This window comes from Lygodium microphyllum, chromosome 30, assembly GCF_053477565.2.
Source record: "Lygodium microphyllum isolate KBCC chromosome 30, Lygodium_microphyllum_v1.1.10, whole genome shotgun sequence".
NCBI classification, from domain to species: Eukaryota; Viridiplantae; Streptophyta; class Polypodiopsida; order Schizaeales; family Lygodiaceae; genus Lygodium; species Lygodium microphyllum.
The window spans coordinates 99,400,379-99,423,358 of record NC_141164.1 but is presented as its reverse complement, the minus strand read 5'-3'; the positions used below and the strand labels follow the sequence as shown (position 1 = coordinate 99,423,358).

General features: G+C 41.7%; 1 protein-coding gene across 4 annotated transcripts in view; it reads left to right on the top strand.

Moving 5' to 3' along the window:
- LOC148010168 (uncharacterized) overlaps nucleotides 1-22,980 on the top strand; it is a 99,111-nt gene that overhangs the window by 12,090 nt on the left and 64,041 nt on the right. For 3 of the 4 annotated variants that reach the window (XM_087672584.1, XM_087672587.1, XM_087672585.1), the window contains 2 exons: nucleotides 4,358-4,450; nucleotides 4,527-4,577. The exons of the other annotated variant lie outside the window; for it this stretch is intronic. In XM_087672584.1, coding sequence (XP_087528710.1) covers nucleotides 4,358-4,450; nucleotides 4,527-4,577 — 144 coding nt within the window. The remainder of the gene's footprint in view (nucleotides 1-4,357; nucleotides 4,451-4,526; nucleotides 4,578-22,980) is intronic. 4 annotated transcript variants of the gene reach the window in all.

Genomic DNA, 22,980 nt, shown 5'->3' with positions numbered 1-22,980 from the left:
ATTCCCTTTATGCGAAGAAAACTAAATGTGAATTCTTTGCACAAGAGGTCAAATATCTAGGGCATATTATCTCGAAAGAGGGAATCAACATGGATCCAGAAAAAGTAAGCGGAATTATTGAATGGCCACCTCCAAGGAACTTGGAAGAGCTGCAGATCTTCCTAGGTTTATCTGGATTTTATCGTAGATTCATTTGAGATTATGCCAAAATAGCTGTTCCAATGACAGACCAACTTAAAGGGAAAGGGAAAAATTTTAATTGGGGAACAGATCAAAATGAAAGTTTTCAAAAACTTAAGAAAGCTATTGCTACAGCTCCAGTATTATTAATAGTGGATCCCAATAAACCATTTGTGGTTGAAGCTGATGCCAGTGATAAGGCAATAGGCGCGGTCTTATTACAAGAAGGTCGACAGTTGCTTTTGAAAGCAAGAAATTAGATCGTGCAAAACAGAATTATTTTGTTTATGAGAGGGAGCTGTATGCAATAGTACATGCAATGAAGAAATGGAGGCACTATTTGTATGGTGCAAAACTTTTGATTTTATCGGATCATGAAAGCATTAAGTGGCTTAATGATCAACCGGATTTACACGGGCGTAAAGCCAGATGGGCCGAACTCCTCCAAGAGTTCGACTATGAGATTAGATATAGAAAAGGAAAGTATAATATAGTAGCTGATGCACTCAGCAGAATGCCCATCATTAATGAATTGAGTTTTACTCAGTTCACTTCCAACTTGCTTGAATCTTTAAAAGGGAAATGCCAGGTTGACCCGGCATATTCCAACATATGGGAAGCAATAAAAAATGGGGATCCAACTGAAAGTGCTTCTACTGAGGAAGGAATATCTGAGGATGTTCAACATGGAAATGGAGCATTAGGGGTTGCTCAAACTGGATTCAAGTGGAAGAATTTTACCATTGATAATGGTTATTTACTCTACAAGGGTAGGGTATGTGTCTCGAAAGATATAGAAATAAGGCGCCAGATACTCTTTGAGTGTCATGATACCCCTAGTGCAGGACATCCAGGAGTTAATAAGACTTATAGTCTTATTAAAAGGCAGTTCTGTTGGCCTGGAATGAATAAGGATGTCCTTGACTATGTGGTCAAATGTAATAAATGCCAGGTTAATAAAGCTGAAAAATTAAAAATGGGAGGACTTCTCCATCCATTAGAAATTCCTTCGGGAAAATGGGAGAGTATCTCCATGGACTTTATTGTTGCTCTACCTAGAACACAGAGGGGGCACGACTCTGTGTGGGTGATTGTGGATAGGTTAACCAAAATGGCTAGGTTCATTCCAACTTCAACTGATGTTAAAACACCAGAATTGGCTAGATTGTTCGTAGAGAACATATACCGATTGTATGGCCTTCTGGCAAATATAGTTTCTGATCGGGATAGAAAATTTGATAGCCATTTTTGGCGTGCGGTATTTAGGAAATTGGATACTAAACTTAGCATGAGTACGGCGGATCATCCGCAAAGAGATGGGCAAACTGAAAGGGTTAACCAAATTCTTGAAGATATGCTTAGGGCATATGTAAGTAAAAAGCAAACTAATTGGGAAGAGTATTTACCGTTAGCTGAGTTTGCATATAACAGTGCCAAGCACTCTTCCACTGGATATAGTCCATTTATGTTAATGTATGGGTTTCAGCCCAGAGCTCCTTTTGCAGTAGGACTGCATAAAGAAAAGGTTCAGGCAGCTAAAGACTTTTTGGAGGATATGAATAGTATGTTAAAATTTGCTCAAGAAAATATTAAAAAAGCTCAAAATCGAGCTAGAGCATATGGAGATCCTCACCGAAGAGACATCTCCTTTAAAGAAGGAGAATTGGTCTATCTTAAGGTGCCTGAACAAACCAAAACTATGAAAAAGGGACATTGTCCAAAGCTTTCACCAAGGTATTGTGGTCCTTTCATAATACTTAAAAGGGTGGGAGAATTGGCTTACAAGCTCCAACTACCTGCTGGTAGTAAAATACATCCAGTTTTTCATGTAAGCAAATTAAGAAAGAAGCTGGGTGATTTGGATAATCTAATCTTAAATGATGATATTGAGAAATTATTCTATGACCAATCTAATCCACATGAACCAGAAAAAATATTAAATGTTCGTAATAGGCGAATGAGAAATACTGTTTATCAAGAATGTTTGGTTAAGTGGAAAGATTGTTCAGAAGAAAGCTCAACATGGGAGCGAGTAAGTACTTTAAATAAAAGGTTTCCCGATTTACAGTTAGACCTTCCAAGTATCGTTTTCGAGGACGAAACCGATTCTTAAGGGGAAGGAAATGTGACATTAATGTGACATTAAAAGTGATATTTAATGTCACATTAAGGTCATGACATTAAAAGTGACATTTAATGTCACATTAAGGTAAATCTAGGGGAACATGCACGAGAATGACCGTCCGGGCTCTTGGGTGCCCGAACGGGGTTAAGGGGAGCCTAGAGAGTAAGGGAGTCCAGGAATAGTAGGACTTCAGGAAGTTGACGGCTGGCAAAGGAATCCGGGTAGAGGGCCAGCACTTATCTAGGCGTGGTTGGGAGGAGAATGATACTCGTGCTTTCATCATTTTTTGGTGGATCGGTTTCTCTGTCATCTATCAATATATCAAGGAGCTCCTCAAACTCAAGGATGGGCAACGTAATGCCTTTAATATTGATAGATTTGTATGTCAAACAAGAACTCATGGCCTTTGTTATAATAGAAACAGAAAGGAGACTAATAAACATTCTTGTCTCATTGATATATAGGCTTATAATTTTAGATGGGGGCACACTTTCATAGGAGGGGATCATTCAAATGACACTCTAGAGGATATCCTAGGTTTACGGGACTTTAGAGAGGACATTGGAAGACACTTTTGGTTCATGTGGAGACATTATGATTCTAAAGGGTTTTATTTCCATCCTAGAGGGAGACATCCAAGTTCTTGTAGGAGACATTGTGGTCCTAGTGGGGGCTATTTACTTCCAGCTCCAAGAGGAGGTCATCGTAGTCTACCTGAGACTAGCACAATTGAGGAGGATAATTTATTGACCATCTTTTTTCAGGATTTAAACATATCTGAGATTGGCATTCTAGAGATTAGAGAGGATCGCTACTATCCTTAGTAGAAGTTAGCAGATGTTTGAGAAGAGTACAAATTCTAGTTTGAGATAGAGAAGAGCTAGAGTTTGAGATTTGAGGTCCCAAAGTTAGTACCAAGTTTCTTTTGTATTGAGCCGACTATGTCACACACCTACCACACCTTTTGAGGGGGTGCTTATCCTCTCTCTTTTATGATCCATTTTTTGGAGCATTTCATGGTGGACCTTTGGCTTTTTTGCTATTGGCAGGGGACAGCTTATTTTATCCTACTTTCACTTTTGCATTTTTGGATGTACCCCACCAGCTTCATTTGGGTTTCCCAATCTTCTTTTCTTTCCAAAACGTCAGTGGGAGGGGTTGTTGAGATAGTGTGTCGGTGCATTTTGGGGGTGCACATCTTTTGTCCCGCCACTGCTCTTGCGTTACACATTTTGTGCACACTTGGGGCATCTTGAGTGGCATCCAGTGCCTATTCATAGGCTCAATTGCATCATGCAGATTGAGTACTGAATAGTCAGTTCTTCCTTGTGCATATTCATTTCTCACTCATCTTTGTGAGTTGAGTGTGATTGAGTGCTCACCATTCAGGTTTCTTTCACTGAAAGGAGGTGTTGAGACTACGTGTTGAGCTCCACATTGTGGGTACCCTACTGTGACTTCACCAGATTCTGGGTGCCAGTATTGTCAGTGTGTCTAGACTGGACTATGTTGGCCTCAAGGGTGGTTGATTCTGGGTGCCAGTTTTGCCTTGTGTCAATGTGTCTAGGTCAGACCTATTTGGGTCTCAAATGGCATCCATCTTTTCCTTCAGTTGCAGGGTGGCCGGTTTCTCTCCTTGATGCCTATCTATAGATGACACACACTTGCAAATACTAGTGTTCTCACTTATTTTGCACCTGGGGTTTGCAGCCTGGGGGCCTTGTTCATCTATGCCATTCTCTTGTGTTCGTTCTTCTTTCACTACCCACTCACCTTCTGCACCTTTGGTTTTTGGAGAACTTACAACTTGTCTCTCGGTCTTATTTTCCATGCTATGCCATCCTCATTCCCCTTCCTTTGTTTCAGCTATCCCCACTTCCATGTTCCATGTTTCTATGATCCTCACAGGTCATAATGTGCCTGGTGTCAGTTATCTATAAGTACATTGTATATGATAGTTACATTTTCCAAGAGCTGTGCTTTTTTTCTTGTTAGAAGCTGGGTTTCAGTTAATGCTGGGAGTCCTAATACCATGTTGTTCTGATTAAACAGCTTGCCGAGCTGAAGAGTCAGCTTCACTCGGTCACTACAGAAAAAGAAACACTAGAAGTTTTTCTCAGGTCCTTTGTGCATACTTCTTTGAAGGTAAACTCTTTATTTATTGAGTACCATGAGTCTAGATTTTCTGCAAGCAGCTGATGTCTTCCATCTCTTTTTGCAGTTGCAGAAAATATTATTGGATCAAAAAATTGTCTTTGTTTTGGAGCAGTTGGTGCGCTCTGACTAAACAAACACATTTTCTTACATGCCTTTTGCTTCTACTCTCCTTTTAAATTTTGGGAAATCATATATTATGTCTAAACAACAGTTTTTCATGTTTTTCTTATGGTCTGGTGATTAACATTTACAATACTGATTGCTAAAGATTAGTGTCTATATTCTACATGTAAGTTTTGATGTGAAAAAGAAAACCAAGTCTTTTCGATTGATTTAGCTCAAACAAGCTTTTCAAAGTTAAGGATCAAAGCAACAAGTGTAAAACTTCTTCGCTATCTAAAATTTGGGTAGATAATTTCAAGGCTCTTTTATTGCCATGCATCAAGCCAATTTGACACCTTAATCATTGCATCAAGAATGTCTTTAGGTAATGAGATGGGATCAAGTAGGGATGATGCCTCTCAATTTGAAAATTCATGAAGTGTTGGTTAAAATGCAATGCTTGATCTTGGACAAGGCACACAGTATGGATAGCAAGTTGATAATGTTGGTTTAGACCAAAATGTGGGTCTTTCTAGGCCTTTAGAAGTTAATGATTAGCAAGAGAAAGAGGAATGTGATGACCAGTTTAAAGATTAGTTGAGGACAATAGCTGAAATGTTTATGCAATTGGCAAACGATCCTCAGTTCATGCGCTTTTTGAACTCTTTAAAGTAGGGCAACAAAAGCAAGAAGAGGAAATCGTCCTCTTTGGGACAGCAAGATGCAGCGAAGGAAGAGCCAATACGGCAACATGATGTTCTAAATGTGGAAATTATGGAGCAGTCAGGTTACTTTGGTGGTGGTACTAGTTTTCATACTATGGTGGGTCAGGGATCGCATACAGGGATGTATGACACAACTCCTTATCATATGCATCAACGAATGCGTGGTGTGTAAGGCTTAATGTATTCGGGTATGGTTGGTAATATGCATAATTCCATGTATAACAATTTTGACATGATGCTAGGGTACAAAGTGGCAAGTTTGGCAATGCATATATACAGCCCATTGTGTTTGGGGCTCTTAGTATTAATGTTGGTCATGCAAATGCTTTGTATAGTGTTGGTGATGAGGAAAAATGCAGCTAGTAATGTATGCAATGTATGGGAAAATGTATCTTGGTATGGCTGGTAGTATGTAAATTCCCATGCATAGTCACATTGCAATGGTGCAAAGTATGCAAATAAAAATATTTTCTAATGCATTTGGTGCTCCTAGCATGTGAGATACACATGAGAGGCTAGTCAACTGGATGTAATATTGCATATTAGTTAAGTTGGAATTGCAACAATGTGAAAGTATAAAGTATTGCTTAAGGGGAAGAAAGACTTACAACCTAGTGGAGGTTTGAAGCAAGTAAAGTCGAGGTAAAGTTTCCATATATTTTTTGGTGAAGCTTTGGCATAGGTTCACTAGTAGATGCAAAGTGAATGGAAGAGGATGACTTGGTAGACCATCCTCAATTGTTGTAACTTTATTGAGATGCTTTTTAGAGCCGACTTTGGTTCGGGCTCAATCAGATTCAACAGAGCAAGAGTCTAGAGCATTGGTTGATACTCAAGGGGGAGGTAGCAGTTCCACTCTACTAGTTTCGGATAGCTCTCGTATGTAGTGGATCTGGGATGTATTCAGCATGCATCCAAGGTACTGTGCTCATAGTATGTTTGCCATGAGATCACTACTCAATTTACTAGTCACTGTGAGATGTATGAAGAGGAGTATGAGTCTTACCCGTGCATTGAAACTATACTTTTGCATCAGTTCATGATTGGTTGGGTATGAGCTTTTGCCTTAGTTTTGAGACAAAAATTCTGATCAGTTTCCGCTTAGTTTTTGATCAATTTCAGAACTGCTTATGGTCAGTTTTTGGATTGTTTGGCATTAGTTTTTGCATTAGTTATTGATTACTTTTTACAATCAGTTTGGAATCACACTTGCAGTAGTTTATAATTAGTTCTCAGATCAATAAGTGATTAGTTTATGCTCCGATTTCAATGGTTTACAGTTGGTTCCATGGACGCATTATATAAATAAATGCCATCGACAATTTCAGTCATGGTTTATATTGAATAAATACTTTTCTATGGTTGATAGTTAGAACAGTTGAGAAACATGAGTTATGGAGGCATCTGATGGGTTTCTAGCAACAGTTTTGGACTGTTTCTTAGTATTATTTGATGTTTATGCTGACTGAAAAATTTCAGCAAGTTTGGGGTATATGACACGGTTAGACAAAAGTGGCCAATGTTGTGATTGTGATGCCTTATGGAAATTCCAGTGCAGTATGCTTTTTCTTTGGCACAATGCAATTCAATTGAGGATGATTGCAGGGTTTTCAAGGGGGAGGTTTGACATAGGGAAGTAAAATTTTGAGATGCTTTAATCTTGCCAATAACATTTAGCTAAGTTATTAATCAAATGTGCAAGGTTATTTAGTACATGTGATGCACATGGTAGTTAGTTTATGGCAACATGCCAAGGATTCCGAAGATATAGCAGATGTCAAAGGCAAAAGTTGTAAAAAGTTATGCCTCATAGATACTAGGGATACTCGGTGTCGGATTTGGGCCTAGATCAATTTATTTGCTACTATTGTCAGTGGTGATATTAGAGACTAGACATTAATTAATTATTTAATGCTAGTCTAAGGGTCAATAATTACTCAAGGATACTTGGAAGACAAATTGGCCTAGCCAAGTTAATTGTTGGCTAGTGGAATGACTTGAATTCTAACAGTTGAAATTGAGAAAATTTAGGAAGATTTAAGAGGCCAGCTAGCCAATATCAGATTTGGGGTTGAATTTATCTTTCAAGGAGTAAGGAGGCCAATCCCCAAGCAAATCAAGGGGCAAATTAGTTCAGAGGCTTGTTGGTTAGTTTTGACAACAAAAGGCACTTGGATTAGTGCATGAGATCAGAGGATCTCAGTTGTACTCCTTCCATTTGCAATATAAGATAAAGAAATACTACAAGGGGCGTCAGTTTTAGGATCAATAAGGTGTCCAATGCTCAAGATTAAAGTGGTAAAGTGTGCATTTTCAATTTATGTGAATTTTATACTTGTTGTAATTAGTGCTTAATTAAGCTATTTACCACCCTATCTAAGAAGGAAGGTTGGTTTCAAAATCTTGAGAGTAGCAATCACCAGTTGGAGCATAAGTTGATGAAGAAAAGTGCTGAAAACACAAAATGGACTTGATGTAGATGATGCAAGCTAATCACTGGCAGCAGCGGGAGGTTGGGCAACAATTGTAGACCACATAGCAATAGTCGATGGGGGTTGGATTGCAAGTGGAAGAGGGCTGATGGTTGAAACTTGCAAGACAAGAATAGGTCTGAATTGTGGGTAGCTTGTCTATCTATAGATGCAAAGGGATCCTCCCAAATTAGAGTTTTGCATGTGGGACACATAAACTCTCTAGAACTGCTTTGTATTTAATGAAACTTTTGGTAAACTACGATTTTGGGGCTGTTTTAAAGAGCTAGTCAATATGGAATGAATTTGTAGCTCAACACTCTAGTTATCCACATGTAGCTATGTGGGTCATATTTGTGGAAAGCCAATCTTCGCCAATAAGCAATGGAGGCAAACTACCTCCTAAGTGGTAGAACAAAGTGCTCAATACTCAACCTCTTTAGAAGGAAGGCCATGATAGGTTGCTCATTATTGCTCAATGAGATAGCTCTTGATCCAAGGGAGAAAGTAAAATTAGTTGTGGAGTGTCTAGACTCCACATGACCTGCCCAGTGTGAGTCACTTTAGCAAGGGTGGCCCCTCTCCATACATGATCCCATAGAATGGAGTCCCTTGTATATAGCGCAATACGTGCAAAGTAGCTCTCTAGTGAGCCTGAATATGAGGGTTCATAAAAGAAGAGAATAATGCCACCACGATAGAGATGTTTGGCCTAGTATGGATGGGCTAGATCAACGATCCAAAAAGACACTTGTATTGAGTAGTATCTGAAAGGGGATTTCCAGTAGTCACCATCTTGAACTTAGGGTCCATGGGATATGGAATGGGCTTACAATTAACCATATCAAACTTCGAAAGAAGCTTAAAGATATATGTGCGATAGAAATGAAAATGCCTTGTGTCAATTGATAGATCTTAAGACCAAGGAAGAAGTGGAGGATCTCAAGGTCTGTCATGTCAAACTTTTGTCACAAAATTTGACGTGTCCAATCCACCATTTGTGAGTCGGTCATTGTAGTAATCAGGTCATCCACATATAAGATGATCACAACACACTTGACACCCTGAACTTTGTAGTAAAGGTTGGAGTCATGATTAGAACGATGGAAAGAATTGTTTGATCTATGTCAGAAGTGGAGCAGCGACGGAAGCATAAAGATATGCTGCAACAAACTGTTGAAACACAAGACAAAAGAGAAAGGGAAAGAAAGAACACTGAAAAACACAATATAGATGATAACTCAAATGTATACCCGGGAAATAGAATCCATATATCCAACACGAGACAATTGCATACAACATTGAGTCACTGGCTGCATGGGCATTGGTACCGACTCCCGTCTCCATGGAGTCTCCACATGTGTGATGGTAGATGAGTGACTGAGTGAGGAGAAGGAGCCTGAATATATAGGACAAAAATATGTTCTTAATATGATTAGGTCAGCTAGTATTTAATGCTAAATATGACTAAAATGAAGACCATAAAAAATGCCTAACGTATCCTAAATAATGTGCCTAGCCTCTGTATACACACTCACACACGAGTTGATATATCTGCTAACACCCTCTCTCAGATCATGGGTGATCTAATACAATAAAATGGTACAATGAGAATGAATCATAAACCACACGATATAGAACCACCGAGTAGAGCCATGGATATCCAAGCAATGGGTGATCAAGCCACCACCAAGGTGCCTCGGGGAGAACTTGATGTTGAGGTTGATCATACTAGCATCTGAAAATAGAGAAAATCATAGTATATCTCTGTGTTTGTCCCAATGTCTCTTAGTAGCATACATGGCCAGCTTGTCAAAAATGCCTCTGGAAGATACGTGACCATGGACTCCCCCGCCTTTGGCCAAACCGCCAAAGTGTTCCCTCATATGAGCTCATGACTAGAAACCAAGCCCGGTTTTTGTTAAATAAACAGTCCATCATGAACTTGGATGTCAATCCTAGCTCCAAGATTTGAACTTGCCAGACTTCAATCGATGTGTCAGGGAAGTGCCTCTTTGGATGTATAGATGAGGTGCAGCAGCCCCATCTCACCACCCTCTCACACTCTCTCTGTGGTGTTGGAGAGTCATGAGGGATGCCATCATCAGCACCACTAGAAAGTAGCTGAGGAAGTTATCAATCCCTTCTTGTGATCCAAAGAAGCTGATCCTTTCTACACCTTGGACTTCTCGTTGATTGGAGGGTCGGAGTCTGAGTATGAGGTAGATGATGACTCATCAGAGGAGTCCACATCTCGCTTGAAAATAGAGAAGATCATAGTATATCTCTGTGTTTGTCCCAATGTCTCTTAGTAGCATACATGACCAGCTTGTTAAAAATGCCTCTGGAACATATGTGACCATGGATTTCCCCGCCTTTGGCCAAACCGTCAAAGTGTCCCCTCATATGAGCTCATGACTAGGAACCAAGCCCGCTTTTTGTCAAATAAACAGTCCATCATGAACATGGATGTCAATCCTAGCTCCAAGATTTGAACTTGCTAGACTTCAATCGATGCGTTAGGGAAGTGCCTCTTTGGATTCTGTGCCTCTATATAGATGTATAGATGAGGTGGAGCTGCCCCATCTCACTATTCTCTCACACACTCTCTCTGGTGTTGGAGAGTCGTGAGGGATGCCATCATCAGCACCACTAGAAAGTAGCTGAGGAAGCCATCAATCCCTTCTTGTGATCCAAAGAAGCTGATTCTTTCTACGCCTTGGAATTCTCGTTGATTGGAGGATCGGAGTCTGAGTATGAGGTAGATGATGACTCATCAAAGGAGTCCACATCTCGCTTCATCTTCTTCTCCTTCTTCTTGGAAGCTGCCAGCTCTTTGTCGTCCTTTCATAAATGACCTTTCTTTCCACAGTGGTAACATTGGATCTTCGACTTCTTCTTCTTCGAATCCCTCTTTGAAGCTGCAAGAGCCTCACTAGCCTCATGCTCAAGCAGCATGGAGGTCATATGTGTAAAATTGACAGGAGTTGATGATGTTTGTGCTCTCAAAGTATTCGCTACTTGATCAAACACCAGAGGGAGTTCAAAGAGTATGAGTCCAATAAGATGAGCCTTTGGAAGGACATATTGCATTTACCGAAGCCGGTATTGGATTTGGGTCACACGAAGTAGAAAAGACTGGATAGTATCTTTGGCCTCGAACGGAATTTGCTAGAGCTAGCTATAAAGAGTAGCTGCCCTCATGGTGGAAGGTGCCGCATACATCAGCTGCAACTTCATCCATACTTCAAAAGATGTCCTATAAGAGGTATCTACTGATAGGAATTCTTTGGAAATACACCGAAGCAAGGCCGAACAAGCAGAGGCATCCTCTGAATCCCATGTAAGCACTATTTCCTCATGGTTGTCTTCATAAAAATCTGACCAAAACAAGAAGAAATCTGCTGCAAAAAGTCAAAAAATTAGCCAAAAATTGCTTGAAACAGCAAAAACGCTTGAGAATGCAGTCACCCAGCTAGGAGGAGATGCAGAGACACCAAAACGCAAGCTAGAACTGACACATAGGTAGGAGAGGGGCTGATGCAGGTGGTATGGATGTTGATGTCAGCAAAAACATGTCACTTGGTTGGAGCAGCAGTCGCCTAATCAGGAATGGTCAAAACAGTCCTGAAATCAGCAAAGAAAACACAATAGGAGCATAGAACTTGAAATTTGATACCAGGTCAGAAGTGGAGCAGCAATGGGAGCGTAAACACATGTTGTAAGAAACTGCTGAAACACAAGACAAAAGAGAAAGGGAAAGAAAGAACACTAAAGAACATAGTACAGATGAGAACTTAGATATATGCGCGGGGAATGGAATCCATATATCCAACACGAGATAGTCGCATACAACGCTGAGTCACTGGCTGCGTGGGCATCGGCATTGGCTTCTCTCTCCACGGATTCTCCACACGTGATGGTAGATGATTGACTGAGTGAGGAGAGGGAGGCTGAATATATAAGACAAAAATATGTCCTCAATATGATTAGGTCAGCCAGCATTTAATGCTAAATATGACCAAAATGAAGACCATAAAAAATGCCTTAAATGTCCTAAATAATGTACCTAGCCTTTGCATGCAGAGACTCACACGAGTTGACATATCTACTAACAATCTACTTGTACCAAGCCCTAGAAGCTTGCTTTAGGCTATAGAGGTCTTTTGCAACTTGTAGACATGATTCTCCTTTCTTTGCATACGAAAACCAGGAGGCTGATCAATATAAATCTCCTCCTCAAGGATGCCGTCTAAGAAGATAGACTTGATGTCCATTTGCTAAAGTACGGTGATGGATTGCAAGAGCCAAAACAACCCAAATAGTAGGCATACGGGCTGTAGGTGCAAATGTCTCAAAATAGTCAAAACCTGTCCTCTATGCAAATCCCTTGGCTACAAACCTAGCTTTGTGCTTATCCAAGGTGCCATAAGCTAGATATTTGATTCAAATATGTGAACTTTTAAGCAACTTCCAAGTTTGATTATGCTCGATGGAATAGAACTCCTCTTGCATAGTATGACACCATACATTCTGTGAAGAGCCTCATCAATAGTAGTAGGTTCATGATCTTGTGAAATATGAGACATTAGAGCATAGATCAAACAAAGTGAACTACCCTTTTGGACCTATATCTTGGCCGATCTACGTAGGATTGTTGGTGTTGCGTAGAAATGAAAAACACCAGCATTTTGCATAAGCTATTTGTACCACCAAGGAATAACAATGGGTTTGTCCTACTATGATGGAGACCGAGAGGCCTCTAGTACCTGTAATGTGCTTGTTTGGGATAGGGACTCTCCCTCACCAGATAAAGGTACATTCTTCTCATCGGAAGAAGAAGACTCCCCCTCGGACGACTCAGTATCCCTTGAAGATACTTGAGGGGATGGACAAAGAGAAGGACTACTTTATGAAGACGAACCAGAAGGAGTTGTCAAGGATAGAAGGGGAACTAAAGGTGGGGGAGGGGATGGGACGGGAGGAGTCGAAGAGGAAGAAGGGATGCTAATTGGTAACTTGGAAGGAAGGGGAGGAGCTTATGGTTGGGAAGGGGGGCTTAGTTGATGATGAAGAACCATCTATAGTAGAAGCACCATCAATTGGATCATTTGAGGCTATAGCCTCATCGAATACCACATCCTTTCTTACCTCAACCTTTTGTTTCATTGGATTGTAGGGCTTGTAGCCCTTCATATTCATGCTATAACCAACACAGATAAACTTATTTGACTTCAGATTGGGCTTGTCTCATTATTTTTGTCCACATGGATGTAGGCATCACACCCAAATATACAAAAATGAGACATGAACGGCTTCTTTTCAAAGAAAGCCTCATATGGAGTCATGTCTTGCAAATCCGAAGTTGGAGGCTTGTTGTGGGTATACATCGCTGTAGCAATTGCCTCACCCCAAAGGGAACGAGGAAGATTGTGATGCTCCAACATTGAACGTGCCATCTCAAGCATGGCTCTATTGGCGCTCTCCATCACACCATTCTTAGATGGTGTGCTCGGATGAGAATACTCCATTTGAATCTTGTGCTCATTTGGAGCGAAACTCTTCTCCATGATTTGTTCTTACACCATAGTTCGTGTTTTTGCAAACACCTTACAATCACAAAAGTTGGAGTATGTCTCAATCTTGTACTTTAGAAAATAAAGCCACATGTACTCACTAAAGTCATCAACAATAAGCATTAAATATTTGGCCTTCCCAATGGAGATTGTGCCCATAGGTCCTCACAAGTCTGTATGCACCAATTCAAGTAGAGTAGTAGCCTTGCGAGAAGTAACTTGTCGATGAGGTTGCCTATGTTGCGTGCCCCATAAGCATCTAGGGCATGAAGTATGAATGGGAGGAAAATTAGGAAGTCTCTCCATTAACTTCTTCCTAGAAGCCCCTTTGATAAGAGTCAAAATTTAGGTGCCCATATTAGGCATTCCAAAGCAACCCAAGCTCGTGGGGAGACCGTGCAAGAAGAGTAGTGAGTTTGTAAGGCCCACCCTTCTATGTACCTGCCCAAAGAATAGAATTTGTAGTAGTTGTCAACAATCACAACATTTAGGGTAAAGACCGCATGCATACCTAGTAAACCATGGATAGAAAGAGGGTTAAATCTAAATATGGTATATAAAAAAAATTGGCTGACAAAGCTTGTCTATCTGGCCAAAGGGGAATAGTTCCCACTCCACGAATCAATACAGAAGAGTTGCCACTAATGGCTTCTCCTTAGTAGGAGAAGCAAGGGCTATGTCCTCAACCTCAAATAAATGCACAAATATAGACTTGGTAGTGGCAAGTGTAGCCTTCAAATCCTTTGAACCCTCCTTTGCCTTCAAGTGGGGGTACTTCTACCATCACTTTTTTGGATGAGTGCCCTTTCCATAGTGTGGATGCTTGGCCTTTGACTTCTTCTTATCCTTCTTGTCATCTTGTTTCTTGTTGTTGTTTGCCTTCTTGTTTCCCTCTCTTTCACCTACAGTAAAAGCCTTGGTAGAGCCAAATCCGTTGGCTGCTATATCTTTGAGACACTCTTCATACTCCAAGACAAGTGGGGCTAGCTTCTCCCAAAAAAGGCTCTCACTTTCTTTGGAGATAAGAAGGTTGGTATAGAAAACATCATACTTAGGAGATGGCGGTTGCGTAAGGAGAACCATTGCCATATCCTTGGAAGATATCATTCATCTAATGGATACAAGCTCATTCCTCGTATTCTTCATTTTGTGAATGGGATTCTTCATAGAATGAGAGTCATCAACCAAGAGTAAATGAAGCTTCTTCTCCAAGGTGATACGGACTACGATGAGCAAAAGTCTTTTGATGGTAAAGGGAAGCAAGCTTTGTCCACACTTCTGCCGGTGTTTGCAACTTGTATACATGAACAAGGACATAATGTTGTCGGCTTTTAAAGAGAAAGGATTGGGCTTGGGGGTTGAGCCAATCCCCAAAGGGTTGCATAATTCATAGGGTAAAGGTGCCAATAAAGTGACAACCCCCAAAAGCAAAATGCACCCCACCCCAATTGAGTGACAATTTTGTGCAAAAGATGCAATGTTTTTAGCCACTCAACATTATGATACAAATTTTTCGTATTACATATAAGTTTATTGTGAGTCAAAGAATCGAGCCATGTAAGTTTTTTTATATTTTATATTTTTTAAAACCTTAAAATAGTGCATCCTTGAGTGTCACTCTATTGTCCCCTCATTGTCACTCTTTTGTGAACCCTTTATTTATGATTAGGGATACTGGATAACAACAACATTTTTTTTTTCAAGCTCCATATGATATATATAGTTGCACTATTAAAAAACATTTATGTAACTCATTTGACAAAATAAGTTATAATGAAAGATTATTAGATGACACTCTATTGGCTCCTCTACTCTAGTCCAACCAATTGTAGGATCCTCCATGGGATGAGGAATGGGGGTAATAACAAATGGCCAAAGATTGAAAGTGTCAAGGATACGCTCCTCTTTAAAGAACCAAAGGGAGTAATTAGATCCATCTAACTTGGTAGGGAAGGGAGAATGGGCATTTGCATAGAAGGTGCCATCATAGGCATCCAAGGGCCTAAAGGTTGGGCCCTATGGGAGACATGGAGAGAGAGAAGAGGTGAAGGCTGCTCTGATCTTTGAGACCTCTCAGATGATGATGCCCATTCAGAACAGGGCTCCCAACCTCCAATCTTTGTGATAATCACAACGTCTATTAGAGGGAGTATGAATAGATTCCTCATTTGAGTCATCAAACACATTGAATTGGTGATATTCCATCTCTATAGACCTGAAAACATATTAAATCTGATGCGTTTTGTTGTAGATGAGCTCGAATGGAGATAATAAATAGCACACTTGCAAAAAAACAGTTATAGATGTCTCGCCGTTGTCAAAAGTATTTGAGCAATGTGGAAAATCTGTGTTTTCTACAGTAAACAGCAGGCTGAAAATTTGCATTTCCAGCAACAGGGTGGTCTCCTCTGTCTGGAACTTCCGTGTCATCACTTAGCTGATGATACTATGTGAGAGTGTACAACGGAAGAGAAACATGAACACGAAGAGAGAAGAGAAGAGAAAGACAGCAAGAAGAGAAGCGAAATTTGCACTCAACCTGAAAGGAATGCTGAATACAATGATGGGCTGATCAATCCTTGCATGCAGCCCGAAGCATCATTGAGGGCACCGGATCAGGCTGGTGGTGGTGGCAGTACTTGAGACAGAGATGGAGACAAATCTCGAGGTGTGCAACTTGCAAAAGATTGAGATATTCTGTGCAAAGTTGAAGGCAGGTTAAATAGCCATAAATGGCTGAAATTGGCTGACCAGCTGCTGGAGAGAAAAAGACCAACCAGCTGCCTGAGCACGGAAAAATACTGATGCAATTCGTGAATCAAGCCGTCTTGCTCAAATCAGTGATGTCTAAGCTGGCTGCCCATGAAAACAGTTGGAAACTGCCCATCGGACAGTGTGAACACATGTGACATTCACTGAAATAGAAATGCAGACGAATTGAATGCTCTAGAATAGTCAGAGCTCCAATGTCTCCATCAGACTCTAACGGAGCTTACAATTAGGAGATGATTGATTGACAAAATTGCAGGCTAACAAAAGCACACCATGATGAAGAGTTGATAATCCTTGGTTTGAAAAACTTGTACCACTTAGCTATATTTATATGCTAATGTATACCAACTTTTCCATGTGAATACCTTCTTTGAGCATGTCTGAGGTTGATGCAAAGGAACCTACACTTCTTGATTCAATAGATCCATAATGAAGATCATTGTATGTACTACCCTCTGATGTCCTTTGAGACCACATAGAGACTCAAACCTTGCTGTAATAACTGCAAGCTCCAAAGGAAATCATGCTACTTATGAAGAATATCCCAAAAAGGTACTCTATGAACCTAATTCCTTTGAAGTTAATCCATACAGAACTTGCCTGCTTTAAAAGCACAAAACCATGCTGATAGTTCCTCAAGGTGACTGAATATGCGAGTTTGTTCAAGCCCCTTTAGTCCAATCCTAAGCCTTTAGGAAAATTCCATGATAGATGCTATGCCGTTTGATTGCTGACCTTGGTATGACAGATGCTATGCCTACACTGCAATCCGGTCTTCCATCATGCAAAGACAAAACATATTGAGGTGAGGTATGACTTCATTCGCGAGGTCGTCGAGGATATGTCTGTTAACCTTGTCAAGATTCTGACTGAGCAGAATCCTGCAGACTTGCTTACGAAGAGCCTCACTACCGAGCGCTTTGCCTTCCTCAGAAGATTGATGGGCATTGGATGAGATGACGTCTTTTTCCTCATCATCCTGTTGTACATGTGTACATGTTGTGCCGTCTTTTCTTTTTTCTCTCTCATTGGGACAAATTCACCTTTAAGTGGGAGATTGTTGGGGGTAAAGCTGCCTCCGCCTAGCTGCCCGTATATTACTACACTGACAGTATCCGCCACTGCACACTGCAGGTGGCGGACGCTCGTCACAGTTACTTATTCTTTATTCTTTTAGTGATAGTTTGAATAAAGGAAGACCCGGCCACACATTGTGGTTGTTGGAGTTCCCACTTTTGAGTCTCTCTCTCTCTTGGCTCTTGCTCTCTATCCGCCATAGCTCTCACCGCCAAGCTTCTTTCTCTTGGGTTCCACTTCCCTTTCACTATGATATCTTATCAGGCTTCTCCATCATTGGAGGCCCTGAGATGGCATTATGGACTCGGTGAGGAGGACGACAGTTCACCTTCATCAGATTTATCTAATATGAGAGAGGAGGACTTTGAGGAGTACTATTGCAACAAGTACGGTGATGTTTACACCCCTCCTATGAGTTTTGCTACCATATTCGGACAGGTTGGTGAGGCTGGCTATTTCTCCGATCATGGAGGACATACGACATTCGGAATGTTTGGCGATCCATCTTTATCATCTCAGCCAAGTCCAATGTCAAGTTTGTACAATTCTTTTGTGTTGCATGAATCAAAATCCTCGCCTGTTTCTTCTTTTGAGGTATAGGATTCGGATGGCTTTGCGTATGTGAATTTCAATAGAGGGGGCTCACGAAGCAGACAAAATTCAAGTACATCTACAGCTTCTGTTTCATTTGAGCATATCATACATACTTCTCACTTCCCTCCCATCCCACCCTTTTCTATATCACACCTTGATCACCTCTCATCATCTTTCCAAAACCTTGGATTACACTCCACATCTGTATCACGTACCCTAGGGGTTGGATCTTTCATCTCCGCTCCTAGCACCTTTTCCTTCTCCACCCCTTTTTCTACCTCTTTGCACCATGGTACATCGTTAGGGTGAATGCCTCACTTTGACACAGTGCCTCTCACCTTTCAGCAAATGAGCACACCCATAACTCCTAGGTCGACTATGACGGGTATCCCTCTCACTATCCCCAACTTCACATCTCACATGACCACTCATACACGGGGGTTTCTATCCTCAGCTTATGGTGCGTCTTCACACTCTCCTTGGGTTAAACCTACGCAGGGATTCCCATCTTCTGCTTACCGTGTTCCCCTCCCACCTCCTTGGGTTCCTCATGTGGCTACCATGCCCATGCGTAGTCAACCCATCCCTACCTATGGATCCACCTTGCACACTACACGCATGCCTGGTGGGCACTCTAGGGCCCATTCCCAAGTGTACTCTACTCCCCCAGCCTACCCACACTATACTTTTTCAGACTATCCATCTCTGAGCACTACCACTTCTGTTGCAACGGCCAAGAATGCCTTCATGGATAAGACACGTTTTAACGGGTCAAATTTTACCACTTGGTCTAATTTCATGCAACAAGTGCTTGAGTCTTAGGGTCTTTGGGACCTCGTCATTGGTCTAGAGCCTATACCGGACCCTTGACTAGCTCACCTTGATTACATCCGTCGATGGAGAGCCCGCAATGCCATAGCCAATGTTGAGCTGATGCAGGGATTGTTTCCTGAGTTTCACTCTTCGTTGTTGCACTTTTCGCTCGTGTCAGAGCGTTGGAGTCACCTTCTCGACCACTATGCGGCTTGTGATCGTACTCGGTACATCAATCTCGACTTTGAGCTTCAAGAGTTCTCTCTTATGGAAGGGGATGATCAGAAAGTCAAGCTAGCTAAATAAAGGCGGGCCGAGTTCGCCACTACCGGCTCTCCAAAGTCAGATGACGATCAGGTTACATTCTTCTTGAATAAGTTGCTTGAAAAGTACTTCAATTTTTTTCAACACATCGTCTTCCATCCTTGATTGCCAACCTTCTACGAGTTTGAGTGCCAGTTCTTGCGTTATAAGAGGCTATATTATGAATTTTACAAGAAATTCTCATCGCAGCCTTGTTCAGGGCAGAGGTGGTTGGTTGCCTCTTCTTCGGGAGGGAAAACCACCAGTGGCAAGAACTCGTAAGATGCGAAGGTAAACCAATCAAAGGGTGACTTCTCTTCTTGAGATGGAACCAAAGAATCTAGACTTATTTGGTAGTGACTTCCTAAGAAAAACCGGTTTTGCACACATTGCCAGAGAGCAAGCCATGTGGACGAGGAGTGTTGCTCCAGGGCCCAAGGTCTTCCACCTAAAAATCCTGTGCAGACCGTTGCGACTGCACAGTCCAATGGGGCTACGCCTTCCGCTCTTGCTTCATCTGCACCTTTAGTACCCATTGTTGCTGATAGACATGTGGTTCGAGTACAGCCTCAGCAGCCCATCTCTTTCACTACCCCTGAGGGACTGGCTGATTGGTTTGCAGGTTCGGATCCCGTTGCACTTCATGCATCTATCTCACATTCCTCTCCACCTCGTTAGGCATTCCCTTGGCAGAGCCCTACTATTGGACATACGTGATGGTGGCCACCTTTTTAGACTAGCATGTCTCTAGGTCCTTTTCGAATACCCTAGGTCGTTCTAGCATTCATTTTTTGCACTCTTAAGAGTCGGGCCCATAGGATTCATTGTCCTTAGCTTTTTCATTCTTTTGTCTTCCGCTGCATTTACTCACACACATACACATTCATTGCATTTATTTTGAGTTAGATTTTCGTTTTGTTATGTTTTGCTTTGGAGCATCTCACCACTAACCTCTGTGTTTGCAGATTCTCATCTCTTTTGTAGGGTTTTGTCTTTCAGTGTAGGGCTAACTTGTAGATTGCTTTGGTTCTACTTGGGCTAGAGACGTGGAGGTGTGCACCGTTCCTTTCATGGTTTCATCATCGTAGGAGTGCTTGCTCTTTTTCCAGCATGGCGGCTTCCCCTCTCGAGGCGGATCGTGTAGCATCTCTCTCGATGCTATCTTGGCGGTGACTTCTACCTTGCTCTTCTAGCAGGGTGCTTCATCCACTTCATCCACTTCCTCTTCTTTTATTCCTTATGGTTCTCGGCACCATATGAAGACCGACATCAGGCTCCTCTGTCCTTGTTCGGCATCTACATCTAGGTTGAGAGGGGGTTCCTACCCTTCTTGGTATTCTATAGGCTTCAGCACTTTGTCTTGGACATTGGCTTCTACCCCCTGTTGTACCTTACCCTTGGCATTGCATGATTTCATCATCTTTGTACTAGGGCACTTGGGCAAGTCAACAATTTTCCCACAAGGGACACTGTCCAAGTGGTACCTGCTGCATGAGTATTCTTCAGCATGTAGCATACTTTGCATCTCATTGTGCAGAGCACCACTTGAGCGGATACTAAGCTGTTTCCACCGACAGAAGATGTCACCACACCACCATCCTCCTCCATCACATGGATACCTCATCACTTATTTTTCTTCGTCATCAACACCCTGAGTGGATGGGTTAGCTTGTTCTGTTTTGTGATGTGTTGGGTGTATCCTCCCTACTCCAGTCTTCTGGGTCACTTTTACTCAATCGGCCGTATCCCATAAAATTTACCTCACTTATTCAACAAAAAGAAAAAGTTTCACGTGGTCCCATCTGCCTTTGTAGGGATTGGTAGGCCATTGGCCAGCCGACGTGCACCCTTTGTCTGATGCCCTGTCCTATGGGGTGCCTCCTTGGATTCCCTTGGTAAGATAACCATCGCCTCTGTAGTCTTGGTAGGCCATTGGGGAGCCACCGTGCACCCTTTGTCCAATACCCTGGCTGCTTTGGGGTGGGATGCCTTGGTGTCAATAAACATCTCAGTGTGGTTGGTTTAACCTTTCGGATCAATTTTGGGCCTGAGAGGGGGTGTTGAGCTAAAATGTGTATTACTTGCTGATTAGCTTTTTAAATAGCCTCCAAACACACTAAAGAATGCTCTTTTAGAGTAAAAACTGTAAAACAGGGAGCGGTTCGAAAGAGTTCAGTGGAAATCCTAAAACGGGGAGCGGTTTAAGAGAGTTCAATGGAAACCCTAATTTTTGGGGTGCCCTTTCACATCTATGAATAGACAGGTTGCCCCCATTTAGAATCATTTTGTCTGTGCAGGTTTCTTACTCCATGTGCAGATTTCAGCCATTAGCCTCCTCCCACGTGGTCGCCTAGCCCCTCGAGATTGCTGCCACTTCATCCATGTTTGCTCCTATTGCTGGCACCTTCATCCATGCTGATGTTAGTTGTTGGCGACATCATCATTTGCTGCGATCTGATCATCCAGTCATTGCCAGCCACATCACACACTGCTTCAGCCTGTTGTTTATAGCAAACTGTGCATAGTTTCTAGCCTCTGATCGGTGGTGCAGTGCTGCGTTTACTAGTTTCGAGCATCCAGATTGCTGTGTATTGGTGACCAACCTGCTGCCATTCACTATTCAGCACTCCTACACTCCGATTGGTGGTCACAGACTTGGGATCCGTCTCCGATGGACGTCACACTCTGCTCTGCCCTTGAGCACACTGTACACTCTTACATTCATTTATAGCATTCATTCACTTGAAAGTTGTGTTCTCTCTCTCCCTTCTTCTGTTTGTGCTTGAGTTTCTGTGTTTGAGTTTTGAGTTTTGTGTTTAGGGTTTGAGTTTTGCCCTCTGTGTTTGTGTCTGTCTCTTTGTGTTTCTGTCACGGTCGTACACTTTGTGTATCCTTAGTGCAAACCCTAGCAGTTTTCTTCACAAGTGGTAATGGTATTGATAATTGTCTGAATGTGCCGAATGACGTGTTTGCTGGTTTAGAGCATGGAGGTGCCAACACCTTGTGGTTAGTGTGGCAAATGATGATGCAACAAAGTGCTCGTCCTATAGTTCCACCTTTCATTTCAGGTGGTAGTGCCCCAAAGAGGGTGTGTGAAATATGTCTTCGGGAAAGACAGAGAGAAAAAGCGATGAAAGCCCTGAGCACGAGAGTTTCTTCTCCTCCCAACCACGCCTAGATAAGTGCTGGCACCTCTCACACGTATTCCTCTGCCAGCCGTCCACTTTTCTTGAGTCCTACTATTCTTGGACTCTCTTACTCTCTAGGCTCCCCTTAACCCTGTTCGGGCGCCCAAGAGCTCGGACGGTCATTCTCGTGCATGTTCCCCTAGATTTACCTTAATGTGACATTAAATGTCACTTTTAATGTCATGACCTTAATGTGACATTAAATATCACTTTTAATGTCACATTAATGTCACATTTCCTTCCCCTTAAGAATCGGTTTCGTCCTCGAAAACGATACTTGGAAGGTCTAACTGTAAATCGGGAAACCTTTTCTTTAAAGTACTTACTCGCTCCCATGTTGAGCTTTCTTCTGAACAATCTTTCCACTTAACCAAACATTCTTGATAAATAGTATTTCTTGTTCGTCTATTACGAACATTTAATATTTTTTCTGGTTCATGTGGATTAGATTGGTCATAGAATAGCTCCTCAATATCATCATTTAAGATTAGATTATCCAAATCACCCAGCTTCTTCCTTAATTTACTTACATGAAAAACTGGATGTATTTTACTACCAACAGGTAGTTGGAGCTTGTAAGCCAATTCTCCCACCCTTTTAAGTATTATGAAAGGACCACAATACCTTGGTGAAAGCTTTGGACATTGTCCCTTTTTCATAGTTTTAGTTTGTTCAGGCACCTTAAGATAGACCAATTCTCCTTCTTGAAAGGAGATGTCTCTTCGGTGAGGATCTGCATATGCTCTAGCGCGATTTTGAGCTTTTTTAATATTTTCTTGCGCAAATTTTAACATACTATTCATATCCTCCAAAAAGTCTTTAGCTGCCTGAACCTTTTCTTTATGCAGTCCTACTGCAAAAGGAGCTCTGGGCTGAAACCCATACATTAACATAAAT